The 22814-nt window shown below is 37.4% G+C and overlaps 1 protein-coding gene across 1 annotated transcript in view; it reads right to left on the reverse strand.

Moving 5' to 3' along the window:
- LOC137586371 (dipeptidyl peptidase 4) overlaps positions 1-22814 on the reverse strand; it is a 369935-nt gene that overhangs the window by 228456 nt on the left and 118665 nt on the right. The window contains 2 exon segments of the mRNA XM_068302388.1: positions 22152-22419; positions 22476-22749. Of these exon segments, the coding sequence (XP_068158489.1) occupies positions 22152-22419; positions 22476-22749 (542 nt within the window).

Consider the following 22814-nt stretch of genomic DNA (forward strand, 5'->3'; position numbering starts at 1 on the left):
AGTGTGTCATTAGTGCTGTTTTTGGTGTGTCTGTGTGATGCCTCATTTTATAGTCCGATTTGTGTTGGGAAATCCTAGTTTTTAATTTTGATTTTGTCATCCCTATGTATATCTTATTGCACGGTATGTTTCCTTGTCCATTGCATGGGATTTTGTATATCACATTGCTTCTATTAGTCATCTCTATTTTGGATTTTGTTTTGTTGAATACATGTTTGAGGGTATTGTCCGGTTTACGTGCTATTTTTATTCCATCTTTGTCATAACAATCCGAATGTGATAGTCTTTCCGATAATTTGGTTACATAAGTGACCGATATATATGTTTTTTCATTCTTAGTTTTGTCAATGGTGGATTTGTGTTTTTTAAATAATGTCCTGATTACGTTATCCGGAAAATCGTTGTCCTTTAAAATATTTATTATTTCCATCTTCGTTTCTTCATGGTATATTTTATCCGAAATGTTCAGCATCCGTTGGATACAGCTCCTTGCTGTATTTATTATCATCGTCTTGGGGTGTTTTGAGTTGAAATTGATGATTCGTCCTGATGCTGTTGGCTTCCTGTACCATTTTAGTTTTAATTCGTTTCCTCGTCTGATGACCAATGAGTCCAAATACGCCAGTTTTCCATTGTCTTCCAGCTCCATAGTGAATTTTATATTCCTGTCAAATGAATTTAGGGTGTCCAGTGTTTTATCGATGTCATCTTGGTGTATAATTGAAAAAATATCGTCTACATATTTCGTCAATAATCTTGGTGGTCTGCTTAGTTTATCCATTGTAGTGTCCAGAAGATTTTCCATAACGATGTCCGCAATCACAGGTGAGGCCGGAGATCCCATCGGCATTCCTTTTAATTGTATAAGAAAGGAAAGACCCAACAACACGATTACAGACAAAGAACAACAATCTGGTGGACAAACTACATAAGATGGGGATTATCTCAAAGATTGAAAAGAACAGAATGACGACAACTACGGCGATCTCTCCAAGAATATATGGACTACCAAAAATACACAAAGAAGGAACACCATTGAGACCAATTTGTTCATCAATTGGCTCACCATCCTATGGACTTTGTAAATACATTATACAAATTTTAAGGAATATAACATTGGACTCGAAATATAACATAAAAAACGCAACTGAATTCAAACAACGCATAAATAACACATACATTTGTAACGATGAACAATTAATTTCGTTTGACGTGGTATCATTATTTCCAAGCATACCAACAGATTTAGCATTAGACACAATCAGGAACAAATGGACTAAAATACAGGAATACACAAAGATACCAAAAGCTTTATTTATGGAAATAGTAAAATTCTGCATCCAAGAGAATAGATATTTTACCTATAAGGACCAAACCTTTATACAATTAAAAAGAATGCCGATGGGATCTCCGGCCTCACCTGTCATTGCGGACATCGTTATGGAGAATCTTCTGGACACTACAATGGATAAACTAACCAAACCACCAAGATTATCGACGAAATATGTATATGATATTTTTTCAATAATACACCAAGATGACATCGATAAAACACTGGACACCCTAAATTCATTTGACAGGAATATAAAATTCACTATGGAGCTGGAAGACAATGGAAAACTGGCGTATTTGGACTCATTGGTCATCAGACGAGGAAACGAATTAAAACTAAAATGGTACAGGAAGCCAACAGCATCAGGACGAATCATCAATTTCAACTCAAAACACCCCAAGACGATGATAATAAATACAGCAAGGAGCTGTATCCAACGGATGCTGAACATTTCGGATAAAATATACCATGAAGAAACGAAGATGGAAATAATAAATATTTTAAAGGACAACGATTTTCCGGATAACGTAATCAGGACATTATTTAAAAAACATAAATCCACCATTGACAAAACTAAGAATGAAAAAACATATATATCGGTCACTTATGTAACCAAATTATCGGAAAGACTATCACATTCGGATTGTTATGACAAAGATGGAATAAAAATAGCACATAAACCGGACAATACCCTCAAACATGTATTCAACAAAACAAAATCCAAAATAGAGATGACTAATAGAAGCAATGTGATATACAAAATCCCATGCAATGGACAAGGAAACATACCGTGCAATAAGATATACATAGGGACGACAAAATCAAAATTAAAAACTAGGATTTCCCAACACAAATCGGACTATAAAATGAGGCATTACACAGACACACCAAAAACAGCACTAATGACACACTGTGCAACTAGTGGCCATGCACCGAATTTCGAAGAGACGACAATATTAGATGAAATGCGGCACTACAACAAAAGGTTCACCATGGAGATGCTACATATCATTAATACATCGAGCGCCACACGACTTAACTTTAAGACTGATACTGACAACTGCGCTCACATATACAGACATTTACTTGACAAGAATTAGTTCGTAACTCCACGTCAAACGGTGCTGACGTGTTAAATAATGTATGTTACAAAAAATTTTGTTAAATGTCACATAATTGTTAAATGTTCTTGTTATACCATACACCCATAGGGTGAAATGGTATATTAAAGTCGCCAAAATGTATGTAACAGGCAGAAGGAAGCTTCTCCGACCCTATAAAGTATATATATTCTTGATCAGGATCAACAGCCGAGTCGATCTAGCCATGTCCGTCTGTCCGTCCGTCCGTCCGTCCGTCCGTCCGTCTGTATGAACACGCAGATCTCGGAGACTATAAGAGCTAGAGCCACCAAATTTGGTATGTATACTCGTGTAGTATGCACATGTTCAGAGTTAATTGGAATTTCGGCCACGCCCCCAGGAATCACACAAAACTGTTTTTCATAAAAAGTATAATAGCTAGAGACAGCAAATTTGGTTTATATGCTCGGTTAGTTAGCGCGCAGAAACTAATTGTTTAAACTTTTTGCCACGCCCCCTTCCGCCCCCAGAATTTACATAAAAGTGATTTCCTTAAAAACTATGATAGCTACCGACATCAAATTTAGTATGTAGACTAGCTTAATAGACGCGCAGATATTGATTATTTAAACATTTTGCCACGCCCACTTCCGCCCCCGCAAATTAAACAAAACTGATTTTATCAGAAACTAACAAAGCTAAAGTCACCAAATTTAGTATGTATACTGGCATAGTATGCGCGGAGAATTTAGATGTTTTCACATTTTGCCACGCCCACTTCCGCCTCCATAATTTAGAAAAAAACGATTTCCTCCTTTAGTTTTTTGACTATCGCATTTAAATTTGGCTGACTAATTTATCTTATCTATTTCTACCAAACTACCAAATTTTATTAAAATCGGACTAGAAACATGTAAAATATGCGTATGAACGTATTTTACTACGCGGTCCACAAGGCCAGAATTGGACGTTGGCTAGTAGCGGCGCTAGGGTGCTCGTGTGTTTGTAGAGTGAGCGAGATAGCACATAGTATAAGACATGTAAAAACAATTTAATAGACATACATTTGGTCTTCGAAATTTGAAATATTTGTTTCACCAGGTGTATGGTATACCCAAGTCGACGAGTCGACTTACTTGCTTCATATTTTATTGTAGTTGCCCTGAAGACGGTTGCCGCTGCGCAACCGAAATATATCGGAAAATAAATAAAAATAAACTTAAAAACAATGTTTCATTTTTATTGCGAAAAATTACCTAAAGCCTGATCAAAAATTTTTATATAAACTAACAAATGTTTAATTTGAAAGCAATCGCGTTAAAAGTAACGAAGTTATTCACAAAAGCCACTGTTTTCGACCGATCGTTCCTATGGGAGCTATATTATATAGTCATCCGATCTTGATCAAATTTGGCACAGTCGTTTATAAGCGTAATAAACTCTCTAATATTAAATTTCACGATAATAACAAAGTTATTGATCAAAGTCACTGTTCGTGACTTTGGGGTTTGTATGGGAGCTATATGAGATATACAACCCCTGCAGTATATACAAGCCTACGTGCAAAATTTCAGCTCTGTAGCTCTTACGGTCTAGGAGGTGTTTGCGTTGATCCAGACGGACGGACGGACGGACATGGCTAGTTGAACTCATCTCGTCCTGCTGATCAAGAATATATATACATTGTATGGTCGGACATGCTTCGTTCTATGCGTTACACACTTCTGACGAAAATTAATATACCCTTTTTGCAAGGGTATAAAAATTATTCCGTTAAGTTATTAACGAGAAAATCAGAAGTAAAAAAAAAAGATATCAAAGAAGTTAAATTCGGCTATGCCGAAGTTTACATACCCTTGCAGTCCTTGACAATAAGAATTTTACATGTTCAAAATTTGTTTTCAGCAACTCAATTCATCAATATACAAACAAGACAATTTTACTCCTCATACTACAATTTGTTCTTCTTCCCTCATTCCCCATGCAAAGCAACGCACGCATACACATACAGTTTATGTAGCGTTTTTTTTATTTTTTTTAATTCGTTTATTTAGATGGTGGAATATAGTACAGTAAGTTATAAAAGTTTAACAATAAATATTACAAGTAATAACATAGGCTACATTGGTAAAAACAATAAACAGACATATATAGGAAAGAGAAAGCTTGTTACTGCTGGTGGCTTGTGCATTTGGGTTAGGGAACATTACTTTCGGGACTAGCCAGTGGGCCATTGCATCGAAAGCACAGAAATTCCCTACTTACCTTACCCTAGCCATCTCGCGTTCTAGCCTGTGAAGCTCAGCTGCTGTAGACGTCGCATAGTCGCTGCATGCTCTCCAGTTAGATTCGCTTTCTAACATAATCGAGATTAGATTGCCCGCGTTACTGGATGTACCCAGCTGTGTTCCCAGCCGAGTCCGCTGCTCCGCAAATCGGCCACACGTAAATAGTGCATGGCTAGCATCCTCCTCAATGTCTTCCGTGCACCAAGTGCCGAAACGCACTGTTGTCGATCTTGAAGCGATGCAGATAGCTGCGAAAGCAGCCGTGCCCGCTTATGAATTGTGTCATCGGGAACGACACTTGGCCATGATTTGTTCCTATCCAGCCTCTTCTATTCGGAATTAGCGAGTGAGTCCATCTTCCGTTTAATGCCTCATCCCACCTCCTTTGCCATCTATCAATCGATCAATCTATCGAGCGACCCTTCTAGTTGCGTTGTTGCTGAGATCTGCCAGGAACACTTCCTGATCCTCTAGGGCTAGTAGATCAATTGTTGGCATGCCCACAATTACCAGTGCTGCCTCCGTGGATACCGTCCTGAATACACAGCCTTCGCTGAGTCGCTGCCAATCCTCTGGTGTAGCTAGGTGTTGCTGCTGCTCTGGCCCATATGGGCGCGGCATATAAAATAACGGATTTAAGAACCGTCATGAGGAGCTACCTTCTCCATTGTTTGGGGCCCCTGGAGTTGAGCATGCCTGCAGCCTTTGTGTTAGTCATCGCCAAATGTTCCCTGAAACTTAGCCTGGTATAAATTAATACTCCAAGGTAACGCAGTGCTCGCTGAGACGCAACCGTTTCATCCGCAATTCTGATTGACTGACTAGCAATGCCTCCGTTTTTTGTGCCGCCAGCTCCTACCCCATCCTGTCCAGCCAGCTTTTGACTATCAACACTGCCTCATTGCAGTTGGTTTCTACCAGGCTCAGATGCTTCGCCACTACTACCAGTGCAATGTCGTCGGCGAAGCCCACCATCGTGCATCCTGCCGGTAGCGTCAAACAAAGAATGCCGTCATACATTATATTCCATAATGTCGGCCATAATACATGGGCACTCAAAAGCAGATAGAATTTTATTCCAGCGGGCAGAATTAAAAGCATTTTTGACGTCAAGTGTGACTATCAGGCAATACTCTTTGTCTCCGCCTTTCCATCTTGTGCCTTCAATTGCATTTGCCGCTATGTCTACAACTGTTTTTATGGCATCGACAGTCGAGCGTGCTCTGAATTGAAGCGGAGCCAAGTCCCCCCAATTCTATTATGGCCACTTCCAGTCTGCTGCAGATGACTCTTTCAAACACTTTGCCTACAGTATCGAGCAGGCAAATGGGCCTATATGCTGAGGGATCATCTGGTGGCTTATCAGGCTTGGGAATAAGGATCAGTTTCTGGATTTTCCATCTGCTCGGTAATGTGCCGGACCTCATGCATAGGTTAAAGAGTTCTACGAACGCCTCGGGCTGCAGGGACACCGCTAGCTTAGTGGCGCGGCTTGGTATACCAAGCGCTTTGTCGTCTGGCGCTTTGTCGTCTGCGATTTTCCTTTCCTAAACTCTACATCAAATTCTGCTGGTGTCGCCGATGGATCTTGCGTTTCTGCTGGGTCATGCACTGCCTATTATATGCCTTTCCCCAAGGATCTGTGTCGGCGGTGTCACAAAGTTCGAGAAATAGCGTACGCTTGCTGTCTTTGATTGCTGTTGTTTCCGCATTGTCGCTGCCTCCTGACCGATTTATCGACGCTGAACCACCCCTGTTAAAAGTGTGTTGCGATCCCTCGTTGAGCAGAACCACATCGAGGGATGCTAACGCCTCAAGAACGGCTCTTCCCCTCCAGCTTGTGCTTGCGCATCCCCAATCGCCTGCTATGACCACCTTTTCGTGGCCTCTGGCGTCGTCAATTAGGGCATCTAGAATGCTATAATAATCATCGTCAGTTAGGCTGGGGGCCAAGTAACAGCTATATATTCGTACGCCAGATATCTCTGCTCTTACAAATCCAACAGCTGCGTGATTATTTTCCAATTGACATGGCGAACTTTCACATGCCCAAATTGCTGATCCTCCATCCAGCGACTGAATCCAGCCTCCACTACTCATGCGGCGGTAAGGCTCACTTATCAATGCAGCCGCTACCCGTAACTCCCTGACTGGCTGAGTCGGTAAATCATGGGCGGCCCTGCAATGGTTGAGGTTGAGCTGCAGTGCTCTAAACATCCCTGATTTTGTTTAAGGCCTTCAGGAACGCCGGACACACCCTGCTTAGCGTTTTATGTGAAACATTTTGCACCCCCGCTCGGGTACAGAGGATGCACGATGGTTCCCCGCAATATTCGCTGGCACGATGGTGCTCTGTGCTGCCACAATTGAAGCACTGTTGAGATGCGTTAAATTGGCTGCCACAGTTTTTTGCTACATGCCCGAACTCCAAGCATTTGAAGCATCTGAGTGGTTCTACCTTGATCCTCACCCTACAGACTGACCATCCGATTCGAATTGTGCCCTCGCTAAGTAGCTTTTCGGCTCGGCTGATAGTCGTTGTGTCTTGGCGCTGCATCTGCTGGAATATCTCCGTCTTGCGATGCGAACACTGCTTTGAGCACATCGTCTGGCGTGTAAGCCCCCAGGATGTCCCTAATTTCTAGAACGATCGCCTTTTTGGGAACTCGGACTACTGCGCTATCGCCAAGTGCATCTTGTATAGCCGCCTTTAGCCCCTGTGTGATTTTGTTATCCTGTTTTACCATTTGGATGGTGATACCGCCGGCAGAATTCCGGATGCTGCGGACTTTCACCCTGTACTTTTGCAGAGAAACATTTGTTGTGATCAGCTCTGTGACTTGTTGCTGCTTGGTTGCATCTTCGCAGTTTATAAATATGACGTCAGGTCTTGGTCTTTTGGTTTTCTGACCTACAATCTGCCATTCCTGCTGGGTGCGTTTACCATTCAAGGCCTTGTTAGCCGTCTGAGACATGGTCGACGGAGCAGCTACCGCGTCTCTCACAGTATCAGCATACGACGGTCTATCGTGAGCCCGCCGCTTCTTGATTGGTGAGTTTCTATTTGATGGCTGTTCTCGTGGGGCCTTTTCGGAGTGATATTATTGCCATTTTGTAGGCACAGGTCCACATTGGGCTGATTTCGAGTCGGTTTCCGCTTTTTAAGTACTACTTTGGCGGCCTTGGGGGACATTTGGGTCGCTCTTTCGCTCGTTATGGGCTTGCTTGCAAGTTTGCCGGCAATCGCATTTTGACAGAGCTGTCTTTGGAGCTCGTACATTCTCGTAATCGCATCTTTGTTACCGGCAGTTACATGCCGAGTTGGTAGCTTGCCACCTTCCTTTGTGGTGAAGGTTTTGGCCAGTGCATAGAGCAGCTTGCCCAGCTCATTAAGTTCCGGAATATCGGAGACTAACGGCCGATTGGCCACTGCCACTTCTTCCATATTGGTGACATCCGACACCAACTCTCTGGGCGACATTTTAGGTCTTGGCTTTCTGCCAAAGATGGTTGCTTTTAAATTCGTGTCCGCCACTGTATCTATGTAGGAATGGTCTGGCAATTCTATTCAGCCAGCCCTAGTAGAGTCACCTGATTCAAAAAGCGCAAAACAATCTGGCAAGCCGGCCAGGCAGAGAAGTATTATGCAGAGGAATGATATACGAATCCCTCCAAATAGATGGAAAAGAGGAAGATTCGACAGACAATAAAAACAATTTTAAATTGGGTTTACATAATGCGTTTGCCCCGGAGAATAAACAGATTTAACTAATTTAAGTTCGCTAAAGGATATGGATACGGACTTGCTCGATATTCCGTTGAGGAACAGGTTGTTTTGAAAAATCTCGCAAACATTTTGGCAATTGCCTGACCAGTGCTCGCTTTTTTATTTTGCAAAGACAAAACAGATGGGTGCACAGAGGTCTTACGTTTACAGTTAATCCTCTAAGATGTAAGAGTGCCTATTTATTTATTTATTTATTTATTTATTTATTTACGTCAACTAACACAGCAGTCGACGAAAAAGCTTAAGCTAAAGACAGATAGTAATTAAATGAGATTAGTTGGATATTTTCGAAAGTTTATATTATGTTTTTCTTTGATTGCAAAGCCTCTAACGGATATGACAAAACATGATAAATTGATTATTTTTGGTGAGTGCGCTTAACAAATTAAAGATGCCTTTTACAGAAAGGCCAGTTTTGAAAATTTTTCATCAGCTACACGAAACGGAGCTTCATACGGACGCCTCAATCGACGGATTTGGCGCAGTCCTTCTCCAGAAGTCGCCAGAAGACATGCAGTTTCATCCAGTGTATTATATGAGCAAGAAAACGACAGATGCCTAATAGAAGTTCACCTGTTACGAGTTAGAAATCTTAGCTGTGGTAGAAGCTTTAAAGAAATTTCAAGTTTACTTACTAAGACTAAGCTTCAAACTTGTTACAGATTGCAATGCTCTAGCTAAAACTATTTAGAAAAAGGATCTATGCACACGGGAAGCTCGTTGGATTCTCCAAATGCAAGAATTTCAATATGACGTCGAACACAGAGCGGGCACTCGAATACGCCATGCTGATGCACTCAGTCGTGTACCAATGATGATGATCAATGAGAGGAATCATAATAACTATTTTTTAAAGGCTGGAGTTCTGCACAAACTTATCTCGGACAACGAACTTATTGTGGTACCAACTTGTCTGCAACGAAAACGAATAAAAGAGGCCCACGATCATGGTCATTTTTCCATCAAGAAGACACGAGATATCATTGGAAAAAAATATTTCATACCGAATCTGGAAGAGAATATAAAAAGATGTATAAGCTGTTGCATAAGATGTATCGTGACTAACCGCAAGCAAGGAAAACAAGAAGGAGAGCTTCATCCATTATACAAAGATGAACAATCGCTAATGACCTACCATATCGATTTTTTAGGACCTCTGGAATCAACGCATAAACAGTGTAAACATAACCTGACAGTCATCGATAGTTTTACCAAGTTTAGTTGGCTGTATCCAACAAAGTCGACTTCTACAAAAGATGCAGGTTTACGACTACAGGAGCAGAGCAAGATTTTTGGCAATCCATCCCAAATAATATCGGACAAAGGATAAGCTTTTTCTTCGGAGGAATTTGACTTGTATTGTAAAAGCGAAGGCATAAAACTTCATCTCATCACGACGGGACTTCCTCGAGCGAACGGCCAAGTAGAGAGGCTAAATACTACAATCATCGCAGTCTTTTCTAAACTCCTATGCGACGATCCAAGAAAATGGTACAAATTTGTAAATAATGTCCAGCAAGTCATCAATTCAACTTTTAGCAGAAGTATAAACACAACTCCTTTTGAGCTACTTACGTGAACAAAGCTGCGCTTAAAGATGAAGACGAAATGATTCAACACCTTAATGATGAAGGATATAAACAACGTAAAGATACAAAGCAACATATTCTACAAATTCAAGATGAAAACAAAAACAGGTACAACTTAAGACGAAGACCAGCATCGAACTATAAGATAGGCGATTTAGTTGCCATCAAAAGAATCCAACTTGGTCCTGGGTTAAGGCTAAAGCCGAAATATCTTGGTCCATACCGGATCATAAGGGTAAAATTCAACGACACGGATTGCCGATTTGTGGGAATGGGCTGGCAATCCTATTCAGCCAGCCCTAGTTGATTTCAACTGATTCAAAACGCGGAAGACAGTCTGGAAAGCCGGTCAGACAGAGAAGTATAAGGAAGACAAAATTTTAAGACGAGAAGAGCCGGAAGTGTTAGACGTAAAGACGACGAAAAGACGAAATAATAATAATTAATAAACAAAAATAATAATTAAACAATAATTAATTATATCTACTATTATTTAAATACCAATACTTATCTTAACATTAAATAAAACTATTATAAGACTATAACCGGGACTGTGTTTATCCGTTAAGATTAAGATGGCACAAGGATTGAAAGTTTTTAAGATCAGCTTGTAGCCGAAAATTTAATTTGTTTCTTTATAAATGAGACAAAGCTTGACATCGCCAGCATACATAAGCACGCGCGAATGAACAATGACTGATGGAAGATCGTTAATGAATAATGTGAAAAGCAGAGGGCCAAGATGACTATCTTGAGGTACACCAGATGTCACAGAAATGGCATTGGAAAAAGAAGACTTAAAAAGTACCTTCTGTTTTTTATATCTTAAATATTCTCGAACCCAAGAAAGGAAAAGAGGTGGAACCCCAATGTCGTTCAGGTTAGAAAGTAATAGAGTATGATTAACAGAATCAAAGGCTTTACTGAAGTCAGTGTATATGACATCAGTTTGTTCATCATTTTTGAACCCCTTGATTATTATAGAGGTAAGTTCTAAAAGGTTAGTGGTTGTAGATCTACGTTTCACAAACCCCTGTTGGGATGGCGAAATAATAGAGGTGCAAAAATAAGGCAATTGAGAAGTTATAATTTTCTCAAAAGCTTTCGGAATAGCGGACAATTTTGAGATACACCCATAGTAAGAGGCTTCGGACTTTTTGCCATTTTTATGCAGAGGAATGATATACGAATCCCTCCAAATAGATGGAAAAGAGGAAGATTCGACAGACAATAGAAACAATTTTAAATTGGGTTTACATAATGCGTTTGCACAGAACCTAGGTACAAATCCAGATAGGCCATCTGGCCCCGGAGAATAAACAGATTTAACTAATTTAAGTTCGCTAAAGGATAAGGATACGGACTTGCTCGATATTCCGTTGAGGAACAGGTTGTTTTGAAAAATCTCGCAAACATTTTGGCAATTGCCTGACCAGTGCTCGCTTTTTTATTTTGCAAAGACAAAACAGATGGGTGCACAGAGGTCTTACGTTTACAGTTAACCCTCTAAGATGTAAGAGTGCCTATTTATTTATTTATTTATTTACTAACACAGCAGTTGACGAAAAAGCTTAAGCTAAAGACAGATAGTAATTAAATGAAGAAGGTAGCTTAGCTTTATACACAACTAAACATCCCCGACCAGGTGAAGGTGTTTTATTTGCACAAGGTGCCAGCTATGCCCCGATTCACAGCCAATGTGGTCAGGGGATGAGTTGCAGCCAATTCAAGTCCAAAATATTTTCCTTGGTTTCGCTGTAGATGATTAAAAAGTATAGCGCGAAGAGAAGTGACAGAAAGATGAGGAGAGATAAGGTGAGAAAGGTTGTGAAAAGATTGGCAAAGAACACGAAAAGGTTCATGAAGCGAGTAGTTAGTCAGACATCTACTAAGGTGAATAGGAAATAAGTTTCTGGTCCGACGTGAGGGAACACAAAAATATAGCGTATCTAGTAAATTGGTAGAAATGACTTCGCCGTTGACTAGTTTATGGAGAAAGAGAATGCCAAAAACAAGCCTACGGTTATAAAGTGAAGGAAGATTAATAAGAAGAAGTCTGTCGGAATAAGAAGGTAGGCGAAGATCCGGGTCCCAATTTAGACCGCGTAGCGCAAACTTAAGGCATTGCTTCTGTACGGATTCAATAAAACATCATATTGCGGGTTCCACACTGGCGAGCAATGTTCTAGAGTAGGGCGAACTAACGACGTGTATAAAACCTTTGTTACATAGGGATCATTAAATTCGTTGGCCCAACGTTTAATGAAGCCAAGAAGGCTACATGCTCTATTGACAATTGAAGAAATATGAACATTAAATGAAAATTTAGGGTCAAACATAACGGCTAAGTCTTTGAATGATGGTACACAATCTAACAGAACAGATTAATAGAGTAATGAGCTAGGAGCGGAGACAAACGACTGAAAGTCATAAAAAAACACTTAGAGGCATTAAGGTGTAATTTATTAACGTGGCAACAATCACAGAACGCTTCGAGATCTGATTGCAAGTACTGTTGGAAAGAAAGATCATTATAGGAATAAAATCTTGACGTCATCCGCAAATATGAGCACGCGTGAATGAGCCAAGGCCAAAGGCAAATCATTTATAAACAATGTAAATAATAGTGGGCTCAGATGACTGCCTTGCGGTACACCTGACGTAACTCGAACAGTGTTAGATATCGAGGAACGAAAAGACACCAAGCCAATAGTTTTGGGGAAAACCCCATGATGTTAAGTTTTGCGAGAAGCATAGAATGATCAATCGTATCAAAAGCCTTACTAAAGTCAGTATAAATAACATCAGTATGACACTTTTTACGGAAGCCATGGTGTACAAGGGTAGTCAATTCTAAAAGGTTGGTAAGCGACGAACGACCTTTCATGAAGCCATGCTGACAAGAAGAAATAGTGGATCTGGATAGATGTTGAAGGGAAGACGTAATAATTTTCTCAAACAGTTTAGAAACATCCGATTTGCTACCCTTTTTAAAAAGCGGAATAATAAAAGACTCCTTCTAAATATCAGGAAAGCTACAAGTCTCACTCGATATAAAGAATAACCGAGATAAAGGCTTAGATAGGGAAATCGAACACATTTTAATGACGCAACTAGGTATATTATCAGGCCCGGGAACGAAGGAAGACTTCATATATGGACAAGCTAGAGATAATACAGTCTTCAGTAATACTTTGAAAAAACATACAATTTAAATGTGGGGTTGAAAAGGGATAGGGTGTAGGATCTGAAACAGTAGTAGAATAAGTCGACTGAAAGAAGTTAACAAACAGATCTGCAATATCTGAATCATTATTAGCAGTCTGGTCGTTAAGTCTGACGGTGGAAGGTAGTACATTAGAGCGTCTTTTGGAATTGACAAAGTTGTAAAATCTTTTGGGGTTCTTATAAAATTCAACCTTGCAGCGAACGAGATAATTGTTGTAGCATTAAGTATTTAAATGACAAAATTGAGATTTGGCTATACAATAATTTGCATAATGTTATAATGTTACGAAGATTAGAGAGCCTACGTGTGAACCAGACTGGCGAGCTGGAGACGGTAGAGACATTCACATAAACAACGCATTTATCAATTAGAGAATTAAGAGCAGAGTGGAAAAACTTCACTTCACAAGAAATATTAGGCAAGTTAAAATCACCTAAAACTATAAGTAAAGCATCAGCATGGTGCACGTAGATCAGGATATCAGAGGCTGGAGGAATATATGAACAAGAGATATTTAGGCTAAAGTTAGAACATGTAACTTCGACACAAATAAACTCAACACCTAAGGGGAGATCAATCGGCACCACACTTGAACACAGATTCGAGTTGACAGCAATGAGTACTCCACCGCCACGACGACCAATACGATCAAGCCTATAAGAAATAAAGTTATTAGAAAGAATTTCATAATCCAAAACAGAGGAGTGCCTAGACGCACTTATTATATTTTTAATTTTAAAAAAATAACCAAGGGTTCTTGCTATCATTTAAAATTATTTGACTATTAAGAATAATCGGAATAATCGATTGTAGCAAATTTTAAAGCTCTATGAAGCTTTAAACGGTTCTTTTCTAGTAACATACAAATGTTCGAAACATGTGTCCGCGCGTTAGATTTCATCTGTCGCATATTGTCTTTTGTTGTGCTTATAAAAGTAAATATATTAAGGACGACGACGTGATAGATGCACCTAATACTGTTTTGGAGAAAATATTGAAAATAGTGTAGAAAATAGTCCCGATTGCCGTTGCCAGTTTTCGAAGATACAACATGCGTATTATTACCATCTTCTGGTGGCTTTAATGGGCTTGGTAAGCAAATAATAGCTCCGACTTATTATAGTTATTATCTTTTATTTTAAAAAAGGTATCGAATCTATCAGAAAGAAACCTACTAAAGTAATGCGCCGACAGCAATCCATGCAATTACACATAAACGATATAGTTTTTCAGGGCAACTCTTTGTTGCCATCTTAAGTAACTGAACTTAAAACTCCATTACAACTGTTTTGTTATTTTTAGGGAAAATATTGCCAGTAAGTTCAAAATCACAATGGACGAGGTTCATCATTACATTGGTATTTTGATTTATATTGGGGGAAAAATGCGTTTGCCCCCATTCAAACCTGTATGAGCCGAAGCAAATTTGAAGCAATTAAGAAATACTTCTCACTGTGCGATAATAACAAGTGGATCAAAAACGGTGATCCTTGGTAAGATCCTCTGTTTTGCACGCGAAATTTATTTCACATTTTAAATGAAAGCAAGCTCGACTTGGCGTTGACAAACAAATGTGCAGCACAAAGATGAAGCCCCATTTGCGTCAATATACATATATACATACATATTGTCACTCATCGAAGTCGGTCGTGTTTTTTTGCGCTCTCGCTTAATTTTTGGTTTTCATTCTTTCGTGAAGCTAATTTATAATATTCAATTTAAATTTATTGCCTTACTAATTCTTAATAAATCGCTATACTCATCGCGAAGTTTGCGTTAAATTTACAAACATTTATATAAATTTATAATCAAAACTTTAACAAACGCAAATATAATTTAGTTGTTGCGCTGCTTAGTTTTTGATTTCGTTCTATTTTTTTGCTCCCACCCGCGCTCTCAATTTACAGTTCATAGTTTGTATTTGTTTGTGTGGTGTTGGTGCTCTCTATTCTTTTGTTTTCTCTTTTGATCGCGCTCGCGGGCGTTAACTTCGCGCTTGTGACAAGTTTTTGTTGTTGTGTGTTTTAATACAAATAAGTACAAATATTCCCTTTTTTTGTTTTCTCTTTCTAATTTGCATATTGCAGTTAGCTTTTGCCTTGGTTTGTATACGTCTCTCTTAACATATATACATATACATTATTCTTTTTATTTACATATTAATTTATAATTTGTTTTTGTATAAATCAATTATTTAATAATGTCTGTCTGTTGCAAATATAATTGCAATAATCCCAGCAAGACCAGTGAAGACTTTCTTTACTGTTGGCTGTGTGACAATGTAATGCACTTTAAATGTGCTGGTTACACAGTCAAGGTGCGGGATAGTATTGCACAGGGTGGCGGCCTTAAATGGGGCTGTGATTCGTGTCGTGGTTTGGAGCTCGAGATGCGAAGTTTTATGAAACGGACTGGGAAAGCATTTGAAACCCTGTCAGCTGGCGTTCATAAGCTCCAAGAGGAGCTTTTGGCGATGGAGGTTCAATTAGACCAAAAATCGAGCCATCCAATAACTGAATTGAGGTTTGACATATTAAATCATTTTCCTGAATGGTTGGATCTCGACAATGTAAAATGATCGTGCAAGCATTGCAAGACTGACAGCTCAATTTAGGCCTAAAATCTAGCCATCCAATAACTGACTTGAGGTATGGCCTATTAAATCATTGCAGCATTGCAAGACTTCCCAGTACATTTGCACAAAATGTGGTTAGCTGTTCAGCCAAAACAAAAACTGTTATGCTGAGTACCATAATAAAAATTAAAAATATTTAAAAAATGAGATGGCACTCCCAAGAGTGCCTAAAGGAATTTATTCCCATTTTCTCACCTTACAGGTAAACGAAAGCATCTACAATTTATTTGAGTACATATTTGAGTTCACGAGCCCCATTTCACTTAAGAAAAAATTATTCGAATAAATTTCTCCTATTATTTTGGAATATTGATCAGAAGAAAACTGAAGCTTACACCGCTGAAGATAATTCTTATAACATTGTGTATTAAGCATCATGAATTTTGAACGAGCGACTGTATACAGAGCGTAATCTGATGAAAGAGGTGTTTTTTGAAACTTTTTATAATATCGAGAATAATATGGTCTTAAATTAGAATTTAGCACGCGATTGACTTGGGATAAAGACAAGCCTAGAAGACCATCAATAAAGTCATGTGATATAAAGGGCACAACATGGTACTTTTATCTGTTGGTAACCATGCTAAAGCGGGTAAATTAAAATCGCCTACAACTATGAGCATGTCTTGGCAATAATAATTTTACATGTTCAAAATTTGTTTTGCAACTCAATTCATCAAAATACAAACAAAACAATTTTGCTCTATTTAGTACTATTTTTTCATTGTCTTCCCTCATTCCTTAGCAAAGCAACGCACGCATACACATACAGTTTATGTAGCGTTGCGTCTGTGTGTGTATGCATGAGCTCTGTTGATTTGATGATGAGGGATACTCCAATTTTTATGAAATTCTTTTAAAAATGTTTCTTCTAGAGCTATATGATATAGTGGTGCGATCCTGACAATTTTCATACTTGATCTGCTCCAGATAATAAAAAGCACACAAAAATTTCAGCCCGATAGCTCTTACGGTCAGACGGGCATGGCTATATCGACTCAGCTTCTCATGCTGATCAAGAATATCTATACTTTATGGGGTCGGAAATTTCTCCTTCTGTGCGTTACAAACATCTGACCAATTTTATAATACCCTCTGCAAGGATATAAAAAAAATGCACAAGAATACACTAATGATAAAACAATAACACGTATCATAGAGTCACGGGTAGGCAAAATACGAGAGCGCAATGAAATGGAAATAGGGAAGAACGAGAGAGCGCGTCAAATTGAACACATGCAACAACAATTTTTACGCAAGAGCGCGAGAATTACCTACAACGGTAAAATGTAAGACACAAAAGCAAAAGAGATAAGCAAAACAACAATACCGCTAATGCAATTTTTTTGTAATTTTTAATTTATATTGAAATTGTTCAAGATTTTTTTTTTGCAAAAAACAGAAAAGCGACCATATCATACGCATTTCCGCGTCTTTTTTTCGAATTTGAGATTTTAATGCAGAATTGTTGAAAAATGTATTTCTCACAAGACTGTAAAAGATTATAAATGAAAAAGATTTCTTTATAAAAATTAATCAGTTTCAATTTGATCGTATGTTAGTTTACATTTTACTGCTCGCGCGAAATTATCGTATGTTCGTACAAATGTATTATTGGGTGGAGATAAGAACTTTCAAAGCTCAGAAATTAGACAAGATACGAGTATTTTGAGCTTTTTATTTTGATGCAATTTCACCAAAAAATGTAAGTTTCTTCGAAGGTTTTTAAATTTAAATATTATTTGAATGTGGTATGATGCTAAGTTTTCTTGTATGTCTTCGTGTACCTGCGTGTCTTTGTCTTAAATTTCTAGAATTGCTGGATAACTGGATATGTATGTGACATGTATGTAAATTGTGCGTAAAAGTATTTACATATGTATGTAATTTTCACAGTTTTTTAGAATTAATTTAAACTGACAAAATTTAAATATTGTAGCTTCTTAAATCGCTAGTAACATATAGTGATAGCGACGAAACAGAAGCAAAATGTTGCGTTGGCGAACGTCGACTAAAAAAAAAAAACCGAGAAGAAAAAAAGAAAGAGAAGAAAAATCATTACGTTCTTTCAAACCCATGCATTGGTAAGAAGTGTATAAAAGATTGCCGAACTGTGTCAGAAATATCGCGTCGAAATATTAATGAGCACTTTTGGAGAATGACGAAATTAAGGCGAACCTCTTGGCTTCATTCGAATACTACGCGCCTGGAAGTTAAAAAAAGGCGAGCTGGGCAAGAAGGTTACACATTAACAACACTGTGATAGTTTTTTTTAAAAAAAAAAGACATTGCAAAAATTCGATGGTTTCACCCTATTTCGGGTCCTGCGAATCGAACTGCATCATTAGTTTTTTAAGTTATCACGATGGTTTCATACAAAATTTTTTGCAGAAGTTTTTCATCAAAGTTGCCATTTTTTCGAAAAGGATGTTTTTTTCATTTGCTTCTAACTTCTAAAATAAGTACCCACCGATGTCAGTAGTATAGCGGTAAAATAGCGGAAATAAATATTTCTAATATCAAGGGCGTAACCAGTATTTAAGTTTGTAAGGGGTTACATTTTTTTTCTTAACATAACTTTTATAATGCATTATCAAATTCCCCTTTAAGTAAATTGATTTAAATGCACCCCTCCCCCTCCCCCGTGCTCAAACCGGGCTACGCCCTTAACTAATGTTGTTGTCAAATGAATAATATACAGTTATGATACCGACTGTATAAATATTTGTCAAAAACTAAACAAATACAGTTAGTTTAATTTTGTTAACATATCTAAAAAAAATTCAATTTGATTATGTGGTTATATTATAAATCGTGAATTAGATAGGACTGGTGTCTCTTCTGCTGCCATTGAGCAGTTTAGTTCTCATATAATGATCAAGCTTCAAATGGAATAATATTAATTTTAGCAAAATGCGAGAAAGAAAACATAAAAAAAATTTGGTCAAGATTCGATTTTTTTTACATTTTGTCCCAATGCCCAAATGTCTTCCCAACATTTGTAGCTCTTTCAATTCTAAAAAACTTTGCTAAAGAAAGTTTGTAAAAAAAAATGAATATTTTAGAAGTTAGAAGCAAATGAAAAAAACATCTTTATGAAAAAATGGCAACTTTGATAAAAAAACTTCCGCAAAAAATTTTGTATGAAACCATCGTGATAACTTAGAACGTCTAAATAATATGAATGATTTGGGCGTACTTATGGACCATATGTTAAATTTTAACACCCATATTTCCACCAAGGTCGCAAAGGCCATGAGTGTCCTGGGTTTCATTAAAAGATGGTCAAAAGAATTTGATGCCCCCTATACAACTAAAGTTCTTTTTACTTCGCTTGTCCGTCCTATTTTAGAGTATGGATCTTGCATTTGGTCACCTCAATATGAGTCGCACCAGATTAGACTTGAATCCGTTCAAAAGCAGTTCTTGTTATTTGCTCTTCGTGGCTTAAGTTGGGATAGCAATGTCAATTTGCCTTCGTATTCTAGTAGACTTCTCTTGATTAACCTTCCGTCCCTAACTAACCGTAGAATTATGCTTGGTGTCATTTTTATGCACAAGCTCCTAATTGGTGATATCGACTCGCCTGAGTTATTAGCTCAGGTGAATCTGTCGGTACCATGTAGACGGAGTAGACATCCTTTGATACCTTTATCCCTTAGTCGTTGTTCTTCTAACTAAGCTATGCATGAACCTTTTAGGGTCCTCTGCTCTGATTACAACCTTCTATTCCCTGTAATCAGCTCAGAGTTTTCTATTAATATGCTTAAAACATCTATCCTATCCCATTTAGTTAATAGATAGCTATAGTATTATTTGTTTGTCTGTTTTTTCTATTGTGTATTTGTCCACGCAATTCGTGCCGTGCGTTATACGGCTGCACCCCTCGGTCGGTCGGGTGGGAGGTGGGCAGTTATCTGCTTGGGCTCGCGCGTAAAAAAAAAAAAAAAAAAAAAAAAACTAATGATGCAGTTCGATTCGCAGGACCCGAAATAGGGTGAAACTATCGAATTTTGCCATGTCTTTTTTTTCGACTATCACAGTGCAATTGATGAAAAGGTTTATAAAGTGATTTAATTGTTTCCTGTAGAATTTTCCGAAAAGTTTTCAATTCAGAATTCTCTATTGGTTTTCATGTGCCTAAGAAGGACAATTTAAAATATCTTAATAAAAATGAAAAATCACAAAATCAAAATTCAGAACATTTTCAAATTCACATAGCCAATAAAAATCTAAGTAGAGCCAATTTTCTTAAAGATCAAGCTATGAGTAAACTATGTCAAGGATTCCTTTGCGCTAGTTTTGATGTGCAGAAAGTTTTACACACTCCATTTTCCAAAAATTTTACACTTTTTCATTCACGTAAATATTCCTATTACAACTGTATCGTTTATGAAAATGGTACCCGGAACGGATACTGTTTCTTGTGGGCGAGATTGATGGGAAAAGGGGTAGCAACAAAATATGCTCAGCTCTCCTAAAATATCGTTATATAGCGCTAGAAAAATGTAGTTGTATGTGTGCACTTGCTTGTCTGCGTGTGTTGCTTTACACTGCGCAAAATGAAAGTTGACAAAATTTTGCCTCAAATCAAGAAAACGAGTACAGCAGCTAAACTGATGCAAGAGAAAGATAGAAAAACAAAGTAGCGATCAATTTTTTCATGTGTTTTCTCTCAACAAAGCGACATAGATCTGCTTGCGTCAAAATGCTGAGGGAAACTAAATCCACCCCATGCTCTTGAGATTTTTGTGTGAGGACTTCGGCAGCCGTTCGGTTACACGCATACGAGGTGCCGAACGTGTTCGTCCCCCCCAATTAAAATTACTTATTTATTGCCTGGACATACTATGATGCCAGTGGACTCAATTCACAGTACAATAGAGTCTTTTGTTAGAAACCGCAATGTTTGGGCACCAAGTGAATGGCCAACACTCATAAGATGTTCTCGAACGAATCCATCAGGATACGAGTTCATTGAGCTTAGTTATAAGGATTTTCAAAATTGGAAACATTTTTCAACATACATATTTAAAAATCAATTATTGACTCAAAGTTAAATTCGCGTTGCTGAAGTAAGCCGAGAACTGTTAAAATTAAGCTATGATTTTTCTGAAAATTCAAAACAAAAACTAATAAATTTACCTAATTTTAATAAAACCATTCAAAAATTATATAATTGTAAATTAAACATTTCAAAAAAAAAAAAAAAATGTTTAGATTTAAGCAATTTAAAATAGTATACCCCCTAAGTATCATAATGAATATTTAAGCCTTCAATATTCAAAAAGCATTCCAGACTGTTTGGATGAGACAGATGAAGAACATGAAAGCTAATTAATATTAGACACACACTAATAAAACTAATTTACTTAAAAATAAAATATATATTTGCCTAAGCAGTAAATTTACTTTAAAATAATTATAAACACCAAATACATATATCTAATAAAAAACAACTAAAACAACGACATAATATTTTTGACTACTTATTTTTATTATTATTAAATCATCTTTTTATCGTATGTCATACTATTTGTATGCACCAAGTCGAAAATAAGGCGCGCGAAAATAACGTATGTAGATAGTTTCTCATTTTTTTTTTAACAAAATACGCGATTATTTGAAAAAATTTTTATTAACATTTGTTAATAAAACTAAAAATATAAAAGCGTAAATGCGTCGGAATATGTTGCTTCCATAGGAACAATCGGTAATAAATAGAGACGTTGATCAATAATTTCGTTATTTGCTATGCTAAGAGTGTTGCCCGTTCTTTGCAAAACATTCGATTTTTTAGATAAAACATTTTTCCACTTTGACGGGTATTCATAGGTAAGGAAAGAGTAACAAAATACCTGCAAGTTTATAGAAACTTTGACGCGGTCGAAGTTTTAATTATAATTATCACAGTGGTTTTAATTATAATTATCACAGTATTCACGCATACTGGCGCTTCAATTCATAATCATTTTCGTAATTTTGGTTAATAGACTAATTCTTGTCTTTTGATAGTCATACTGAACTAAGAAACTTTTGTTATGAAGAAAATAAAAATACTTTTTATTAAATTTTAAACGATTAAATAACCAACAATAATATGACTTTTAATTTTGATTTATAGACCAGTTGCTATCAGGACGCTAAACTATTTTTTGCTTAAATTATGTTAATAGTTTGTGTGATCAGCAATTTTTTTTATAATTACCCTGATACAGCCAGTCAGGAACACCATTATAAATAATATTTTCATCTCCTGTTGCTGTTATTCGAACATCCTCTTCCATTGAAGGTGATTGCCTTAAAAATATATCATTGTCGGCAACAATAATTATTGATGAAGTATTTCCAAGCCAGGCTGCATATTGTAGACGTGTTCTTTGAACTTTTGATGAATCCTTTAGCTTAACTGGCATATGATGATCATTTTCTACATCATAGATTGTATAGAACGCAGTAAAAGATTTCTGAAATATCTGTATTAAAAATTACGTCAGTTACAATATAGTTTTTCACATTGTATTCAACTTACTTTCTTAACATTATGCCTAAACAGAACATATTTTAAATCATGTGAACATTGATAGCCACGTACATTTAGTTGACGAATCGTATGATTAGTTACTAATATGTTTATTGAGTTTGTTGTTGTATCCAAAATAGCTAGACCTCCGTCATCAGCTTGGAATACATATTTTTTCGCAGTTACCCACGACGGCTGCAATCTGGTTGGGGTTAACTCCCCCTGTAAGTATTCATCTAAGATCATTCTGCGGCCTGACCAATATAAAAGTTCGTCTACATATCTATAATAATTAAAAAAAGGGAAAACGATCTTATATGTGTAATTCAATATACAAATGTCAAATTT

This window comes from Drosophila tropicalis, unplaced genomic scaffold, assembly GCF_018151085.1.
Source record: "Drosophila tropicalis isolate 14030-0801.00 unplaced genomic scaffold, ASM1815108v1 contig_980, whole genome shotgun sequence".
NCBI classification, from domain to species: Eukaryota; Metazoa; Arthropoda; class Insecta; order Diptera; family Drosophilidae; genus Drosophila; species Drosophila tropicalis.